At 40.5% G+C, this 20,192-nt stretch overlaps 1 protein-coding gene across 13 annotated transcripts in view; it reads right to left on the bottom strand.

Annotated features, from left to right (window-relative positions):
- synrg (synergin, gamma) overlaps positions 1-14,713 on the bottom strand; it is a 32,149-nt gene extending 17,436 nt beyond the window's left edge. For 6 of the 13 annotated variants that reach the window (XM_058414363.1, XM_058414360.1, XM_058414361.1 and 3 more), the window contains exons 1-14: positions 14,634-14,673; positions 10,592-10,632; positions 10,239-10,369; positions 9,159-9,286; positions 8,962-9,067; positions 8,741-8,852; positions 7,956-8,246; positions 7,044-7,319; positions 5,646-5,723; positions 5,340-5,536; positions 3,880-4,089; positions 3,482-3,609; positions 1,822-1,940; positions 1,188-1,250 (exon numbers count right to left, since the gene is read on the bottom strand). In XM_058414363.1, coding sequence (XP_058270346.1) covers positions 1,188-1,250; positions 1,822-1,940; positions 3,482-3,609; positions 3,880-4,089; positions 5,340-5,536; positions 5,646-5,723; positions 7,044-7,319; positions 7,956-8,246; positions 8,741-8,852; positions 8,962-9,067; positions 9,159-9,286; positions 10,239-10,369; positions 10,592-10,632; positions 14,634-14,668 — 1,915 coding nt within the window. In that variant the 5' untranslated portion in view covers positions 14,669-14,673. Of the gene's footprint in view, positions 1-1,187; positions 1,251-1,821; positions 1,941-3,481; positions 3,610-3,879; positions 4,090-5,339; positions 5,537-5,645; positions 5,724-7,043; positions 7,320-7,955; positions 8,247-8,740; positions 8,853-8,961; positions 9,068-9,158; positions 9,287-10,238; positions 10,370-10,591; positions 10,633-14,633 lie in introns of all 13 variants that reach the window. The other 7 variants (XM_058414356.1, XM_058414358.1, XM_058414366.1 and 4 more) reach the window with 5 other exon arrangements.
- Positions 14,714-20,192: the final 5,479 nt, after the last annotated feature.

The raw sequence follows: 20,192 nt of genomic DNA, 5'->3' as shown, positions 1-20,192 counted from the left end.
CACACTCACTCAGTGTGAAGGAAAAAGAAGCAGGAAAAAAATAAAACCCTGCTGAGTACAGCTTTGTGGAAAACAGGTCAAGACCACTGTTAACTTACTGGAGCGCTCAGAGTTGCTCCCATTGGATTCTGTTCTAGTAAGATAGGGACACATATTATACCTGCATGAACGTGAGTAACTTTATGTGGAAAGCCAAGGACGGCTTTAACAGAAGGAAACACGTCCGAGAACGTTTATAAAAAACAGTGAAATACTGATATAAAACTGTTTCTATGTTTACATGCTCGCCAATCTGTATAAATTCCATCCACATGTTTTTAATGGGTCTATTTCACCACGACAGTGTGGAGCGCATGAGTCTAGTTAAAGCGTTCGATTTATCGTCGATTGATTGATTGGTTAAAAATCCCACACCATGTACTGGTCAGTCTCACTCAACTGCATCGCCTTTTGACAATTTGCATCTTTATAATGCAAGAAAACATGGACGGTATTCATGGTTCCAAAGCAAAGTGTTTTCTAGGGGTTTTGAAAGTTCTCTCTGAAGACAAAAGAATTTGAAGCCCTCTCAAGAAAAGGTGGACTTATTAGATCAGTGAGCTGCTGCTGTTGCTGACCATTATGACATCAATGAATAAATGTCTGCATGTATTCGACTGTGTTTCATAAATGCTAATCATCTTAGTGCTGTCTAAATACTGTACCTGTACTGCATCTCATACTGAAGGTGATCTACCCTCTTTGTATGTTTGCCTTCATTGTTACTCCTTTATAAAATATACTGTTATAGTGTAGTGTTTTACCTTTTAGAGTTATTTGTGGTTTGGTTTTTCCATATTCATAGGGGTTAGGGGACATTTAATGTGGTGTTTATTTTTTGTGTACATTCTGCATGAACACCTGATGAAAGTGTATGCTAATGTTGTTGTCTGCCTGCCTCAGAATGTCTGGCATCTGTTCTAATCCAACCTCACTATTATTTTAAACAGATTAAAATGTGTAACATGAACATAACCTTTCCTACACAACTACGTCATATGCAACTACTGCATAAAGTTAGCAGATGTAAATAATAAAATCAGACACTGATTTGAAATCAATTTTTCATTGCAGAAACGTATAATAGCGTGTATAATAACAATCTTAATGTACTGTGTATGCACTGTGTAGGACTGGAAAATGCTTACCAACTGGTTTTCTGTCTGATGGCTGCTCCAGCTCTCTGAACACACTGTATTTGTCTCCATGATCTAAATCAAATCAAAGACAGGAAAGCCTTCAGTAAATTACAAAAGAGCACTGTGACTGCCTGCATAATAATGAAGTATACATACAATACAGGATGTCCTGAAAGTCCCCATACATAGGAGAAATTGTTCCCCTGCAATTGCAAAATGTCTTCCAAAATGATATATTTGCCTTTGACAAAAGAAGTGGGTATTGAAATCATTCTCATGGCTGGATCTGACGTGTTAACATGAGTTTATTATGAGAGGGAAAGACCGAGTTCTGAGTTTACAAAGAAATGGCAGTGATGTACAGTAAGTTTTGAATATAATTTTACATTTTAGTAAAAAAGTGTTAATTCCACCATGTACACAGACTTGGACACCCTGTATATACTTTTGCAAACTTTTGAACAACACACTTTATTTCTGTCACAGTAAATTGTTAAGGAATTCTTTAACATGGATAAAACAATAAATAGGTAAGACTGATGCCTGGCATTAGCCGGAGTGGAAACCCAAAGTACAAATGAGGCTAAGGAGGTACAGAGAGGGTGTGTGTGTGTGTCTGCAAATATGCTGTTGTGTTCTGTACCTGAGACAGGAGGTGTGGGTTCTGTAGGATGCTCCACTGACAGGTGTTTAAACACTGCATACTTATCAGAGGTAGACGAGGTTGAAGAGCTAGAGACTGGAGTCAGCATGGCTGGAATGCTGTAAAGTACACACACACACACACACACAAAATTGTCTACAACCGTCCAACTGAAGCACTCCAGAGTTGCCAGCAATCTTGGAAAACAGAAAAGTCGCTCTACCCGCTCCTCCCTTCTCTACCTGTGATAATTGTCTTGTCCCTGACAAACACAGGATCTTTGTGTGCAGTTTGCGCTTTATCAGCTGTTCATTGAAACAGGCTCATTAACAAAGACAGCAAAGCTTAATTAGCCTTCCTGGTGGACTATTACAAGTGATCACAAAGTGGCCACTATGTTGAAGACACTCAGGAGAAACTCACTGAGCAGAAACATACTCGCATTAGCATCTGACGCAACACGACTGGATGGCAGTGAATACAGATTTACTCAAAACGCTGAATCAACAGAATAAGGGAGAAATACGCTTTCGGACACTTTTGTTCTGGTTATTTAATAGACTCCCGGTGTATATAGTCACTTCAAATTTACACAGGCTTTGTGACTATGTACTTATAAGCATGAATACACAGGACATGGGACACAGCAATCATGGTGAAGATGAAGGTGCTTCGTGTAGGGGACATCTTACAGAGCCGTAGCAAAGCCTTTAAATGTTCCTGTCAGTAAAGTTGTTTTGACAGTAGTCAAAAAAGTCTAATGCATCATCATCATCATCACTGGACAGATTCATCACCGAGATGATTTCACAACCCAACACGCTCTCAGGCCAATGATAAGGAAGGTGAGAAAGAAGAAAGGAGTTGTAGGATGACCTGAAATTAGCAAGAACAGAGCTTACACTGAGAATAATAAACAACCAACACCATCATAATGATCTCGGTTTCTAAACCACACACAAAACTCCTCTTTTAAAAGAGAGTCACGTCTAAAAGCATTTCCAAATCAGAACTCATTTGGGACCATATAACCTGATTTGGGTTGTGCCTACGATCTGAACATCATACCCACGCACAGATGAGAACATGATAAGGAGCTGCTTCTCATTACACATCATATACCTGAACAGATTAGGGAGGAATGTCAAGTCATTACACAAGAAACTGAATTTGGAGGGAAGATGGACATTTCAACAAGACAATAACCCCAAATGACCCATGTGTGGTCTAACCCAGGGCTGTCCAATCTCAGAGCACACCTGAGTCACCTGAAAGCTAAGCTCAACTGATTAAACATGAACCAACACCAGCCCATCTTCTGAATTCCCTCTGAGAATTAAAGGAGGACTTTTAAGATGCAGGTAGGTCAGAGAGACATTCTTGAACTTTGGGCATTGGAGATGATTAGTCAAGAGGAATGGGACAAAATTAAAACTGGAAAAGGTAATTACTGACATTATTAATCTCTTTTTAGTTGTATTATTTACAAATATTTTTATTATTATTAATTATTATTAATTATTAATATGTATATATTTATTATTTATAATATTATTATTTTTAAAAAGCTGCAAAGATGGCTCTGTAGAAACAAAAGTGTCTGATACTTTTGTCTCCTGACTGTAGAACATGCTCATTGTGATCAGCGTTCCCCTCTCACCTGCTTTGAGAGGAGGTTACAGGGGGGAATGTTCCTCCTGTTTCTCCTTGAAAATCAGTGAATGAATCATCTCCAGCTTTTGGAGCCTCCTGAAAGTCCTGGAAATCATCATCATCTACCTTGGTTCCCTGGAGGAAAACAACATAAAAGTGCATCAGATATATGTTTGTCTCAAACTGGACAAGTGGTTCTGAAGAAAGAAAACTGCTAGAGTCAGATTAAACTACGTGACCTACTGGGCAAGTGGAGGTTTACAGACTTTGCCCATAAGTAACTGCTCGGGTCCTGGAACTGAACGACTCCTGCATAAGCAAGTGGTTTTCAGTAACAGAACTGCTACTTCTGATTTGACACGTTCACCTTACACCACAGCAGTCACACTTATTCAAGCGAGTTACCTGGACAGGTGGGAAGTTGGCGATGAAGCTGTTGGATGGTTGTGCCAGTGAGTTGGAGGCCATTGGCATGACAGCAGGCGAAGCAGGGGGCATTATAGGCTGCTGGTGCGTCAGGACAGCCGGCATAGTCATGGCCATTGCAGGCAAATTGGGCACTGGAGGAGTAGGGAACTGACTCAGGATGTCCAGACTCATCACTGGAAGTCCACTCTGGAGCAGAAGACCAGAAAAGTTCAGAATTAAAAAGTATTAATCCTCCTTAAACTCTCAGCACAATTAATCACCAGAAGCAGACTAAGAGGTTTTCCTAAATTATGTATTGAAGCCAAATTCCCCCCCCCCGATATCCAGGGAGAAAAGATGAAAATTTACATTCTTATTGTGTGAGCACCAACAAGCCACACTTTAATGCTAGCTCTGCCCACCCCCAGAGGCCAGCTGTTGTGTTTGGGCTCAAGGAGATAAGGAAGCTTTCATCAGGCAATTATTACCCAGCCTTTCTATGCACACGCATACACACACACACACACACACACACACACACACCCTATAAGCAAAAAATAATAATATTAAAAGGAAAGTCAGTCACATTAGTACATTGTGTGCATTTTATCAAACAAAAGCAAAAGCACACCATGGTAAGACGTCTGAAAGTGAGCTGAACACAAGATAAGCAAAAATGACTAAATTAACCGGATCTAGCTTCATCAGTTTTATTAACTTTCAGACATTCAAGCAGTTGGTGGATCAATATCAAATAGAGAGAAAGCAGCTGGCCGTTTTTCAGGCTTCTGCACAATAATACCATAGGACTGTGAACAAAAAAACCCTAGAAGTCAAAGATGGAGAATTTCACCTCAGGACCCTAGCATATGCGTGAATGATAAAACATGTAGTGTATGAAATAATACTGAACTGCATTCTGCTGAAATGCTTGTGCGTGTACAAAGTGCAGTAAATCTTATTACAGTGCACATACTAATCTTCTGTCTACAACTGTAGTAAATCAGTTTACTGGCATATTTGTAGACATAAAATATTAAACAAATATAACAACTTGTCTGCCCAAGTTTATTTTATAATTATGACAGCATCCACACATTATATCCTTTTATTCATGTTAGGCTTGAAGTGTTGGCTTTAGCGGAGCTTTGTTTTCCTTGCATGTCAAAAGACAGGGTCAAAAATGAAAAATAAACCATAAATGTTGGCACTTCTGCAACCCAGTGATAACAGCGGAGATGGGACACTGGGAGCATGGGTACATGTGCTGGGAAGTGAAATCAGTCACCAGCTTAAAAAAAAAACCAGAGCCTTGTTTATTGATTATAAAAGAGTTTTAAGTGAGAGTCTGACCTAACAAACCACCATACTTCTACAATAACTGCTTTCCGGACTTTGTTAATCTGTCAGGTTTGTCATAATTTAAAACAGTAAAGCTTTCATTAACTCTGTGTTACCTGTGCTACTCCAATCAAGGCCAGCACAGTGTACAGCTCCTCCTTGGTCAGCTTGCCTGGTGTGGTACGATTGGCTGAGGCCCAGATCTGACCCAGAGCCTCCCGGGGCAGACCTGATGACATCAGTATGGGATAGAGTTTGGCTGTGTCGATGCCTGCTGGGGTCATTGTAAACTCCAGAACCTTCTTGAACATCTCTGAGACATGAGAGAGACACAATATTTAAGAGAGAAGTTCTGAACAACAGAAAGTGTGCACTTTTAAAAGCAATACTTGGACAGAAAAATGGACTCCGTTTCTAATTACCTGGAATGAGAGAGTCATTGTAGAGCCAGGCTGGCAACAAGGACTGCATTTCTTGTTGAGGATAGACACCAACACCTGCTTGTGGTAAGAGAATGACGCAGTGAGATGTGGAAGCAGAATCATAAAGTAAGCATGCCGAGTACCACGTCTCCTGCTGTGCTCAGCACAGATGTTCCAGCTGATGCTACAATTCCCCATTTGTTCAGTAAGACCCACAGACCCAGACCCAGCAGAACGAGACTCTCTCTGCGAGCAGCTGTCAGACTTCCAAAAGGATCTTCATCAAGATTAGAAATCAGGCATGTCATTTACAGCAGGTGGGAAAAAGTTCTCTCATTCATCTAGAATCATGTCATGTTAGTTCATTTGTTAAAAGACAAGAAATCGTTGATAGGTGCAATCCTTATAAAAGTTGGCAAGCATGAGAAAGCCAGAAATGCAGAGAAAGAGCAGAGTGTGAGCAGAGTAAAAGTCCAGTGGCTCTCCGGGGACAATGTCTTTCTCTCCACACTGCTAGCAGAGCAGATGTCAGGCTTCTCTAAACACGGCTGACTTGAGGGAGAAAAATCTCCCTGTGCTGAAGGAAAAACTGGGTTTGTTTCATATACTTTAAAGCAGTCATTAGCTTAGGACGCTTCACTGAACAAGTCTATTTATTCTTAGGAAAACAAGGACATTCAGACAGAATTTCCTGATATTTTTTGATAGTCTTTGGAACATGTCGAATTCTCTTTAAAACAGACTCTGGCACGTCTTTAAATCCTGTAGATCTCCAAACGATCCTAATTATACCACAGAGCTCTTGAGTTCTTGTATATACTTGGTCATAAACTGTTGATTAATTTGCATGTTGGGAGACAAATTACAGGTTTATATTGATCATTTTATATCAATTCCATAGTAGCTGCTAATTCATAAAGACATGCATGGCAGAGAGAGAGAGAGAGCACATAACCTTAGATTAATAATGAAGGGGTTAAAAATGCAGGTCTCCAGTTTTGTGCAGCTGTCACTTTTGAAAAGATCAATATGCAGTATAAAAGAAATAAAACATTTGGGGCATGCTTTTTTGGATAGTAACAGTAACTCTGCTTTGTGTTGGATATATTTAACAGTACTCAGGCATGTTTTATTCTTTACCCCGAAATTCTGCTCCTATACACTGGGATGCGGTTAGTAGGAAATTTGTCAAGGTGTTATATAAGGTGTTTTATAATCAAATAAAACACAGGCATGCACCGAGTAATTGTAAACAATAGGAGAAGCTCCTCATTAAAAAATGCATCTTGCAAAATAATTTGCAGAAGCACTGTATGATTAAGTAAATCGAGAAAGACCGAGAACCCAGCTACAAGTTTGAAGGATAAATGTGAGGTACACAAACTGCTCTGCTCTCACCACTAGCACTTGATGCCTGTTCGGGCCGAGCGTCTGCTGCTGTGGGAGCTGGGGAGGCAGCTGGAGGTTCAGGAGTCTTCTCCAAAGTGAAGGCAGCACTGAGGTCATCAGGGTAATGGGCCCAGTTGCGAGCTCTGGTGCTACTCTGGAAGTGCACTGATACCTGAGCTTTGGGAGCCAGCTCTGACATGGTCTGGCAGGGCTTAAAGTTAACCTGAGCCTTTTTATCAGCTGTTAGATCGCACGAGGAGAAGAGCTTCTCCTCCAGAGAGGGGCCTAAAGAGCAAGGCAAGGAACTGATGGAGTTACCATTGGAGCTGAAAGCGTCTTCTCTAGCTTCATCACTGTTACCTTTCTCTGCAATTTACTTCTGAGCTTAACTGACCAATCCAGTAGTATAAAAAGACCAGAATATGTAACTTGTAGTTTTAAAAGCTTTGTACTTAGTCTGAACTCTACAAGCTGAGCATCTGGAAATATTACATTATAGATTAAATATGGCCTTCAGAATATAATAAGAAACAGCTTCACATTGTCAGGACTACTGCTACTTATTTTAAGTATACATTATCTATCCATGAAGTAAGCAAGAATCATTCCGTTAGCACATTTTACTAGCTCATTACAGATGATAACCAAACCAGCTACACTTCCTTAAAGGTAGTGCGGGAAGAGCAGTCGTACAGAGCTGTCGTGAATGTGAGCTCAAGCAGTGAGAAGATGATTTGCCTGTCAGAGTACCGAGTGGAGAAGAGCATCAGATGCCTACAGAGTCAGATGCTGTCCAAATCACATCCTAACCTTGCCTACGAATACAGCTTGGGGGTCAAAAACCAAAGCAGCAATCACATTTAAGCCACTAATGAGAATGAGTGATGAGAAAATAAAAATAAAGAATGAGACAGGAGTTACCTTGGAATGTAGATTGGGAGCTGGAGATGACAGAAGAGTGGTGAGGGACAGTGAGTGTGGTCAGAGAGGGAGCATGGGAAAAAGGGAGAGGGCTGGAAGAGGGCCGCTGCCCAGGTCCTGCCTCTAAAGGTGACCTATTGACACCTGAGGAAGAGGAGGGCAGAGGGAGGGAGGAAGTGGGAAAACAGGCCTCAACAGGGCCTTGTATAAAGTCACTAAATTCATCATCATCCTCTGCAAAAGCAGGGGAGTGGGAGTGTGGTGGAACAGAGGAGTGAGATGGCGATGAGTCTGCAAAAACAATCAACAAAATAGTGAAACAACTCACAGCACACATGGTGTGTTTAACAGATGAACTACAGTGTCACAGGGGACAGGTATAAGGCTATTTCTTACATATATGTAAGATGTGAAGTTTAATTAGTGACATTTAAATAGAAAAATAATAATAATCCAAAAGATAAAAGGCAGGTGAGAGAAATTCAAGTAGAAAAAAAGAAAATAAACACAGGCTATTTCGTAGGGGATATAAAATAAGAGTTGAATCCACTACAGGGAGATCATGAGAACAGAAAATCCAGTAGGATTGGGGGAAAATGCACACTTAAAACACACAGACAGTATGACGGACATTAACTTCTCCCATAGACGTGTCTCTTTGCCTCATAATAAAGGTTATGTAGCGCCAACGCTACCGTCACTCTCAAACCCTTCAGAGACTGATGTAATCAGAGAAGGGGAAAATGTGGTGAGGTTGTGTTTCTAAGAGCAGGTCAGGACTGTACCTGGTTTCTTAGATTGAGAAGATGGAGTGGGATGCATCTTTGCATCTCTGCTGAAGCCATCTAAATTCCCTTTTATGGCTTCCAGTGCATCATCTCGACTCTTCTCTCCAGTCTGTACAGACAAAAGCAATTTGTAATGCCATGCTTATTTTATGTGAAGTGTCATAATTAAGTAAATGTTTTCTCAATGAAGAAAGAACAATGAGGATTTCACGTCTCACTTTGGGTTTGACACTGCTCAGGAGACGCAGTTTCTGCTTCTGCTCTTCAAACTGCCTCCTCTTCCGATCTTCCTCTAGCATGCGCTGCTGCTGCTCCAGGCGCTTTCTGTATAAACACACATTCAAACAAAACTACAATCAGTGGGGAACTTTGCAACACATTTCCAGCTGTGCAGTGTGACAGCGACGAGACTCACTGGTGCTCCTCAGCCATCTGTTTCTGCAGGTCGGCAGGGTACTGTGGCCCCGTGGGCCTCATTCCCATGAACTGTGGCTGACCCATGAACTGCATACCTGGTGCTTGCATCCCCATGGCCATGCCGCCCTGCAGAGAGATGTAACAGGGAAAGAATTAGAATCCTTCAATAAACGTGCAATATCAAAGCTTGGCTGAATGCTCAAATCTGACTGGTCAGAAGGTGTGTATGTATGTATTGGTGATGTATTTATTTAACATTTATAGACTGTGACTTGGTTGTACAAAGGTGTTTTAACAAAGTTTCCCATTTCAGGAAGGAGGAGTTTACACTTTAAAAAAACAGGTTGTATTTAGACAGAGAGAGAGACAGAGAGAGAGAGAGAGATACTGGTGAGGGAATGGCTGTTTTATGCAGCTTTAACAGGTGAAAACAGCAACTAAACTCTGGTGTTCAACAACATTAAATCTATGTTACACCATTAAATCATTGCGAGACTGTCATCCCTAAATTTTTCCCATAGAGCATCCTGGTGCCATGTGTTCCCCAGGTAAGAGATACACATGCACCTGGCCATCCAAATGATGTAAAAGAAAACATGGCATGATTCATCAGACCAGGCCTCCTTCTTCCATCGCTCCGGGGTCCAGTTCTGATGCTCACGTGCCCATTGTTGCTGCTTTCGCCGGTACACAGGGGTCAGCACGGGCACCCTGATTGGTTTGCAGCCCGGTATAAAAAGGAGGATCCCTGAAACGGCTCAGTCATTCACAAACAGGATGGGGCGCAGTTCACCACTATGTGAACAAATGCGTGAGCAAATAGTCCAACGTTCCTCAATGCACAATTGCAAAGAATTTAGGTATTCCATCATCTACAGTCTATAATATCATCAAGAATGGGAAAGAACTCCATTTACAAAGCTTCAACAATTAGTTATTAGTTTTCCCAAGGCAACACATATATAATGACTACCACAAATGTATATAATCACTGAACATCATGATTTTATTTACATGATCGAAGCTAAAACCAAATTGTTGGACCTAAGTGTTTTAGAAAAAAGTAATGTCGGACAACCTGCATGGGCATCGGTCCAGCTGGCATCTGGGCTCCAAAATTCATTCCCATCATGCCTTGCATATTGGGCTGCATGACCGGGACCATGGGAAATCCCTGCTGTTGCTGCTGTTGCTGCATGGGCATCATTCCTGTCAGGAATCATACAACAGTCAGAGTACTGAATACTTTTACACGCATGACAGTGACATAACAGCCACAACTCCGATATAACGCTACTTTATCATGGAAGTTAATAAATTATTGTTTCAAAGTGGATGTTTTCTACATTCTATAATCCTTCTCTTTATGAGCTCCATGAAAGTAGCTGTACCACACTGTCAAATCAGAAAGCTTGTACACAATCATCTTACCTTGTGGTGGTCCAAGTCCCCCTCCAACAGGGTACATGAAACTAGAAAGAGATGAACACAAAAGAGATGAGGTGTTGCAGCAGTGAAATATCTCATGCTTGCTCTGAATAATCTTTATAATGTTGTACACTGTATGACCAAAAGTATTGTGGACACCTGAACATCACATTCACATGAGCTTGTTGAACATCATGTGCAAGATTTCAGGAAGGATTTCCACTAGATTTTGGAGCTGATTTTTGTTCATTCAGCTACAACAGAATCACACACTTATGCTGGGAGAGAAGGTCTGGGGCAGATTCCAGTTTATCCTAAAGCTGTTCAGTGCTGCACATTGAATTTCTCTAACCATATCTTCATGGAGCTTGATTTGTGTACAGTGGCATTATCATGCTGGAGCAGGTTTGATACTCTTAATTCCAGTAAAGGGAAATTGTAATGCTATGATATACCATTCTTTGTGTGAACAGTTTGAGGAAGGCTCACTTACTGGTGCTCAAGTGTCCACACATTTTTGTCATCAGCAAAAGAAGTACATACATGCAATGGCAGATGAAACATCTGGCCAAAATAATAGACATACTTAAACACGACACAGGGCTCTGGGTGAAAGTTTAAAAGGTATTATATAAAGAAAAGTTCAGTACTGCCGTTCTTCACTGAAGCAGTGGCACAGGTCAACGAGCAGAATTGCTTCTGTAATTCCTTCTTTGACAATTCCAGATTTTTAGGCTACTTCCAATATTAATAAATGTCCTGAAATCATCCTGGAAACAGCTTGTAGACACATGATGGAGCTGTTTTCCCTAACATGGCATCACAGCAAAGAGATTCAGGCAGAGAGGGAGGATCTCCATCAGAGTCAGGTCAGCCGTGATAAATAAAGCTGTGTAGGTTTTGCGTGTGTGCCTGTTTCTCTGATCTGCCATACACACAGTGGTACAATGTGAAGTTAATGACTGTGTGATGTAAAACCCTCTGGACCAGCTGCTGGTCCACAGTGACGCATCGGGAAGCTTACAGATTTACGGCTTTACGCACCTCCCAATGCAGCTGTATCTCTACGGTGAATTAATTCCAGAGATCAACACTGAAGAAAATCAACAGTGATCTCTTCTTCACTGCTATTTTGTAATAGAAAATGAAAAACAGTCAGACTTACATAACCTCTTAAACTCCCAGGAGCTATCAGTGCATCAAAGCATTACCGCAGACACAATTACTGAATACTGCGCTTCAAGAAGAACATCCGAATATAATGACACTAGAATGAAGAAACATCTAATAAAACACATCTTATATGAAATATTTTACTTAGGCACGTTAGGTGTGTCCTAAATTACATACTTGTGCACTATTCTTCATCATTACTGTAGTGTAAAAAATGTGAGAAGTGTGTTTACACACGCATTTCTTCAACTGGAAAAGCCAAGTGTGGAACGTTGGACACTTCACACATTTGCTTGTGTAGAGAAAAAGGGGCGGGGCTACAAGGCAGTGAAGCTGGATGAGAAAATTATTTCAGGATGGCCGATGACCTGAAATATAACATATTAAAGATTCATAGTATTCTGCTAAAGCTAGCGCCGTCACATTACGCTGCTTGTGACGTCATTTGCCATTGGCTGGGAAACTGGGCTTTCATTTGAGAAAATGCTAACCTTCTAAAACTCATACACTAGACACTACAAAACCTTGTGCATAGCATGTAGCTTGCCTTAGCATTCAGGATGTGGCTTTGTCTTTCAAAGAACTGAAGAGCAATTACTGCAGGTCACCTGAGGAGCAATTTTATCTTGATCTTATTTTTGTTTTGTTTTGTTTTGCTGTTCCTGCAAATTGAAGTGGTTCCTCTCATGATGCACAAACAATTTTGTTTTAAAACTCCTCAAAACCAACAAGCCTGATTGCTGAGCCTATCTAATGCTTGCTGGCTTGATTGCCTAGCATTTAGATCAGGTTCCACTTCCAACCTGCTTAATCAGCTTCAAGAGCACCAGGTGAGCTGCGGTCATGCTGACTTAATAGAAAATCAAAAGGGCCAGTAAGACATTGCTGGTGTGATGTATTTCTGCACTCAAGTTTGGAGCACAGTAAAATCCTTAATCTGTCAACACAGAGCTCTTTAGAGTCGGGCATTTGTGTGTGATCTAGTATTTCTATATTGCTGGACTGTTTAATAGGACGTCGGAGGTGTTCGGAGCATATCGGCTGCCCCGTTTCACCAGCGGGATCAGTATTACCAGGCGCTGTGGTGCGTGGAGCTGAATGTTCATTATTTAAGCCCTCCGCCAGCAGCTACAGCTCTGCCAGTAAATAAATAATGAGACCAAACTTTCTGAAAGACGTAGACCTAGGTCATATTAGTGCTACTGAATTCAGCACACTACACAGGTTCTTTAAACTCCCCACTGTCTGACGTAGCCAGGAGCTCTGCGGTTTTATTATTCGATTAAATTCAAATGAAACACGTCTAATAAAACATGACAAAATAAAATATTTAAGTTAATGTTAATTAACTTAAAATATTAAGTTAATGTTTAACTGCAAGCGGGTGGAAAGTTTATAATAAAAGACTCCACTGAATAAATATCATGATCAAATGTTTTTAAAGCATTAGATGATATTCATAAAATGAATCAGTTCTGCATTTGTAAAAGGGAAATGTGAAATTTTACTGTACGCTTGTGAAATCTCCAGCACTAACAGAAATCAGGTTTTAGTATCTACATACATCGATCAGGTATAACATCATGAGCAGTGAGAGGTGAAGTGAATAGGACTGATGATCTCATCATGGCACCTGTTAGTGGATGGGATATAGTGAAGGCAGAAAGTAAACATTTTGTCCTCAAAGTTGATGTGTTAGAAGCAGGAAAAATGGACAAGCGTAAGGATTTGAGCCAAATTGTGATGGCTAGACCACTGGATCAGAGCATCTCCAAAACTGCAGCTCTTGTGGGGTGTTCCCGGTCTGCAGTGGTCAGTATCTATCAAAAGTGGTCCAAGGAAGGAACAGTGGTGAACCGGCGACAGGGTCATGGGCGGCCAAGGCTCAGTGATGCACGTGGGGAGCGAAGCCTGGCCCATGTGATCCGATCCAACAGACGAGCTACTGTTGTTCAAATTGCTGAAGAAGTTAATGCTGGTTCTGATAGAAAGGTGTGAGAATACACAGTGCAGGACGGATCAGGGCTGTTTTGGCAGCAAAAGGGGGACCAACACGATATTAGGTGGTAGCGAGTGGTCATAATGTTATGCCTGATCGGTGTATTTACAGTCAGCGCAAACAGTAGTGTGATTACATGCTGTTAGAGTGAATGTGAAAACTAGCAATAATGGACATGATGTGTATGTATAACTACTTATTATTAGTTAAGTGCTTCACAGAGCTGTACTTGATCCAGTTCCCTTTACGAGGTTTAAAGGCGTTGGCTGACTAATAATTATATCTTCTTTTAGTGAACAAGGCCACAAGCGGAATATTCAAGAGCCATAGAAATAAACACGTTCATGACGATTACATCCGAGATTAAAAATTTTAATGAAGGAGAAGTGAAAGTGGCTGGAGGAGCAAATCCCATGACCGGTTTATGAGCAGGTGTCTGCGCGGACACCGGAAACACCTGGTCATATGGAGGAGCCTGCTGCTGTCTGGGTGGCGTCATGAAGCGGCAGGATGTCGAACCGCTCCTTCGTGTCTGTAAATCACCGATTTTAACCATGTGTCCCAGAGAAACATGATTTTATAGCAGACAGAAAAATGTGTAGGCGACATCTGCCACAACAACATTGCCAGAACAATACGCCTAGCCTGTTAGCTTCTGCTAGCCTGCTAGAGCAGCGTAACTACAGCAAAGTGACAACCGAAGGCTAGCTAGCTAGCCGTCGAGCTAGCCAGGCGGCACAGAATATGTTGCACTTAAAAATTCCCGTTCCCGGATTATAATAAACACACAGTTCACTACCGGAACTCACAGTGCTGCATTAAAAAACAAAACACAGAGAACGACATAAAGGTTAAATGGACGGATTTCTGTACCTGCCACCTCCCCCTGATCCGGGCCGGAGCGCCATCTTAATCAGCTCTGTGAAGTGACATCATCCAGCGATACTTCCGGGGTCACCTGTAGCGCATCATCACTGACGTCATCACCACCACCATCGTCATCATCATCGCCATCATTACTGTTTTGTTTGTTTTTTTCTTACAGTACGGAAGCCCAGAGAGGCCATGTGATATTATTATTTTTGCTTTTGTTTTCTCGTGATCTCGACATAATCAGAACCGCGGTGAAGTTAGTTTGATATTCGGACATTAGACAGACATTCGGAAGCTCCAGTTTAGGGACCGTCGACAAATTTCTGTACGAACGAAATGTGGTACTTGTTACTTAACTGACTACGTTCCCCAGTTATTCTAATTTCTTCTTAAATAAACATATGGCATGCGGCATTGCAAACAGCATTTTTTATTTATAAATAAAAATTGAATTAATTGATAGTATTAATTATGTATCATGTGAATTAATTTGCTATCATTAATTTATTTTTAATAAAAGAAAAACTATTTCTTCAATAGCATCTAGGTCATGTGACCCTGAGACCCAAAACTAGTACCAAAATGATCTAATTGGACACCTCCACAAGGTACACCTCATTGTATCCCAAAGAATCTCTTCTTTTATTTTTATTTTAATTTTTATATTAAAAAAAACACTATTTCTTTAATAGCTTCTAGGTCATGTGACCCTGTGATCCAAAACTAGTACTAAAATAATCTACTTGGACACCCCCACAGGGTACACCTCTCTTATCCCTAAAAATGTCTTCATTGATTTTTATTCATTTGTTTATTTTCTTCATTTGTTTAACTCCTTTCTTATATAAATAAACAAGTCATTTTTATCACGATTACACACCGGTTTTTATTGTTATTACACAACAGTCTTCTTAAACACACAAGCAGCATTTCCATATATTTTTTTCTGGCTGTTTGAAGCTGCAAAGTGCCACACTGGACCTGTTATATACATATATATATACATATATATACATACATACCCATATTTACTTATATTACATACATATATACACACATACAGTATCTCACAAAAGTAAGTACACCCCTCACACTTTTGTAAATATTTTATTATATCTTTTCATGTGACAACACTGAAGAAATGCCACTCTGTTCCAATGTACAGTAGTGAGTGTCCAGCCTGTAAAACAGTGTAAATTTACTGTCCCCTCAAAATAACTCAACACACAGCCATTAATGTCTAAACCGTTGGCAACAAAAGTGACTACACCCCTAAGTGGAAATGTCCAAATTCGGCCCAATTAGCCATTTACCCTCCCCAGTGTCATGTGACTCGTTAGTGTCTCAGGTGTGAATGGGGAGTAGGTGTGTTAAGTTTGGTGTTATCGCGCTCACGCGCTCTCACACTGGTCACTGGAAGTTCAACATAGCACTTCATGGCATATATATATATATGTATATGTGTGTGTGTGTATATGAAATATATATATATATTTAGCCCCCCTAACATTTCTACTCCGCCCCCCTAAAAATTCTGCGATTGTCCATAAACTCTACACAGATTGATCTCCTCAGTCTCCTTTAAATTTCATATGAAAACGGCGGCAGACTTCAATCCGCAGACCGCGGCGTCACAGCGCGAGGATCAGAGGACAAGTGTGTGTGAGTGTGTGTGTGTATGTGTGTGAGTGAGTCAGTGAGTGTGTGTGAGTGAGTCAGTGAGTGTGTGTGAGAGAGAGAGTCTGTGTGTGTGATCAGGAAGACTCGAATTTGGCTTGTTCAGTATTCAAATGTTATACAGATCTATGCAATACAGTGGAATGCTGCAAAAAGTTTACCACCCTACCCTGTTAGTCAAACATTTATTTTTCACGAGAAAATTAAGTCATGATCACGAGAAAACAAAAGCAAAAATATCACATGGCCTCTCTGGGCTTCCGTACATACAGAGATCACAGAGAGCATTGTAGTTAAATTAAGGCAGTCACAACAGACATTTAATACAATGAATACATAAACACACGTATTTATATTCATATAATATATTCATATTCCATGGCCACATGTGTATAAAATCCAGCACCTAAGCATGCAGACTGCTTCTACACACATTTGTGAAAGGATGGGTCTCTCTCTGAAGCTTAGAGAATTCCACCACTGGACTCTAGAGCAGTGGAGACGTGTTCTCTGGGGTGACCAATCACACTTCTCTATCTGGCAATACGATGGTGTGGTGGTTGCCAGGAGAACGGTACTTGCCCGACTGCATTGTGACAAGTGTAAAGTTTGGTGGAGGGGGGTTATGGTGTGGGGTAGTTTTTCAGGGTTTGGGCTCGGCCCCTTAGTTCCAGTGAAAGGAACTCTTAATGCTTCAGCTTCATACCAAGACATTTTGGACAATTTCCTGCTCTTTGTGAGAACAGTTTGAGGATGACCCCTTCCTGTTCCAACATGACTGCACACCAGTGACCAAAGCAAGGTCCATAAAGACATGGATGAGTGAGTTTGGTGTGGAGGAACTTGACTGGCCTGCACAGTGTCCTGACCTCAACCTGGAAGAACATCTTTGGGATGATTTAGAGTGGAGACTGTGAGCCAGGCCTTCTCATCCAACATCAGTGCCTGACCTCACAAATGCTCTTCTAGAGGAATGGTCAAAAATTCCCATAAACACATTCCTAAACCTTGTGTAAAGCCTTCCCAGAAGAGTTGAAGCTGTTACTCCGCATTAAACCCTATGGATTAAGAATGAGAATTTAATTTATATTTCATGTGCATGTAAAGGCAGACGTCCCAAAACATTTGGCAATATAGTGTATCTTTGCAATGCTTTAGTTAAATTAAAGGAACAAAAAGGAGATGGGTGAGTTAATGTGTGCTGGGCTGGTGTGTGATGGGTTTGTGTCCGTTAATACACATATTATTCATATTATTATTATTATTATTAATAATAATAATAATAATAATAATAATAATAATAGCCCCCCCTCCTCTCTGTATTTTTTTCCGTTTTAAAATCCATGGTGAAAAAAGGGTTTAAGCTCCATCTAGTTCCAGTGAAGGGAAATTACAATGCTGCAACATAAAAGACATTCTATACAGTGATGTGATTTCAACTTTCCGAAATAATTGTGCGGCAGAAATTTGGAAAAGAACCTCATGTGTGTGATGGTCGGGTGTCCACATAGTTTTGGCCATAAGGTGTACCATATATGTTTGTTTTGTTTTGTTTTATTGGCTGTCTACGACTAAATGAGCAGCGGTTAATTGCTCACACTTGTAAGCAGTGTGTATGTGCATGATATGTGTACGAATATTTGATTAATCTGAATTTTATTGTCTTTCTGCGGAAAGCTGATAATTAAGGAGAGGAAGCTTTTTAGAATTGAATGCAATTTTATTGTTAAACAGAAGATGGCGCTACGACACTAGAAATCAAGTCTGTCATCTCTTCGGGGAAACGGGTGAATTTCAGGTGAATTTTAATCTATATTAATTCCGCTGTATAAATTATTTTTTGTTATTGTTTTTTATCACAGCTTGAAACCCCTCTATGTCTTGCCGCAATTTGATTACAGAGATCCACAGATAGTTCTTTGAACTCCATGGATCAGTGATCTAGTGTTTTTAATGAAGGAAAATGTTACTTAAAGTGTACAATGTTTATTATTATTATTATTATTATTACATTTTCATCGACTTTTACCAAAATACTTCTTAGTTTTTGTTAATGGAGTGTAAAGCCCTTACAGACCCTGATGTGTGCCTTTCCAAACTATGTCCAATTAATTCAAACGCCAACAGGTGGACTCCAAGTGAGTTGAGAACATCTCTGGAATAATTAAAGCAAAAAGGATGACTCTGACTACAGTTTGGAGTTCCACAGCAAAGGGCCTGAATGCTGTTTAAGTAAAGGATTTCTTTTTTAAAAATGTTGAAAAACATTAAGTTTAGATTATAGGAGATATATAAAGAGAGAGAGAGAGATACAGTCATGTGAAACAATTAGGACACCCCACTGAATATTTAGCTCTTTATTAAATGTTGAAATGTCAACATGTCAATTTCTGATCTTTTTTTTTTTTACCTGTAGATGAAAGTGATAATTGCAGGTCAACAAAAAATATCACAAACAAAAGAAATGAACAAAAATAAGTATTTCACCTGAGGTAAAAGTTAGGACACCCTATGCCAGGGGTAGCCAATCTTATCCAGAAAGGGCCGGTGTGGGTGCAGGTTTTCACTCCAACCAAGCAGAAGCTACACCTGATTCCAACTGGCTAATCAGTAGATCTTGGCTTTCAGTAGACTCAGGTATAGCTTCTGCTCAGTTGGAATGAAAACCTGCACCCACATCGGCCCTTTGCGGATAAGATTGGACACCCCTGCCCTATGCACTATTAGATGGTGTTTCCCCCATTGGCTGAAATAAGTAGCTGCTATGAGGTTCATTTGCTGAAATGCTGTATCTGGTTTACACCAAACATGCCCTGTTATGGTGTCCAAATAATTCAATTTTACACTCATCTGTCCGAAGCACATTACTCCAGAAGTTTTGGCCTTTGTGTCTGTGTTCCTTGGGAAATTTCAGTCTTTCCCTCATTTTTTAGACAGCAAATATTTCCTTCTTGTACACCTCCCATAATATGTGCTGTAGGTCCTGTGATGATATTTGGGGTTTTTTGGAGACATCTCTTTAAGCATCTTGCGGTCTGCTCTTGGGGTGAATTTGCTTGGACAGCCTGACCTGACCATGTTGGCAGTTGTTTTAAATGTTCTCCACTTGTAAATGATTTTCTGTACAGTGGAACGGCTGATTACAAATTCTTTTGAGATCTTTTTATATCCCTTACCAGACTCATCAACAATCTTCTTTCTGAAGGCCTCAGAGAGCTCTTTGGATCTTGGAACTTGGAACATCAAGTCCTCGTCCACCTGAAGGACATGTCTCAGCATCTCTGTCTGTGTCTCTCATTTTTGTGTGCCATTATCCACACCTCCATTTCGGCTACTGCAGAGTCTAAATCGGGGTGTCCGATCAATCTTAACCGTAAGGCGTGGGTGCAGGTTTTCATTCCAATTAAGCGGAAGCTTCATCTGATTCCACCTGTTTAATCAACTGTTAATGGCTTTTAATAGACTCACGTGAGGCTTCTGCTCAGTCGGAATGAAAACCTGCACACACACATTGACCCTTTATGGATTAGATTGGAGACCCCTGGTCTAAACGGAGTGACACTGTGAAAGCTCTTTTACCTAAACATGCCACCAGAGGAGAAGAACTTAACACAGATCCTTCGTCAGAACAGACAGAACATTTCACAGCTTTGATTTTACTATTATTTACAAAAACAGTAAATCCTGAACTGAACCAGCGTCACAACAGTTCTGATTAGGAGCAAACTGTTACTCAAAGTGTACAGGGCTTTTTTTTTGCTTTCATTAACTTTGCCTTGACTTTTGCCAAAAGACTCCCTGTGGAAGAAAAGAAGCTTCTTTAGTTCCAGCTGTTTTCATGCACTGTCACTTCTATATTATTTATCATGATGAATCTGCCTG

This window comes from Hemibagrus wyckioides, linkage group LG17 (genome assembly GCF_019097595.1).
Source record: "Hemibagrus wyckioides isolate EC202008001 linkage group LG17, SWU_Hwy_1.0, whole genome shotgun sequence".
Classification (NCBI taxonomy): Eukaryota; Metazoa; Chordata; class Actinopteri; order Siluriformes; family Bagridae; genus Hemibagrus; species Hemibagrus wyckioides.
Note: the sequence above shows the minus strand (reverse complement) of the source record. Positions and strands in the feature narration are given on the sequence as shown.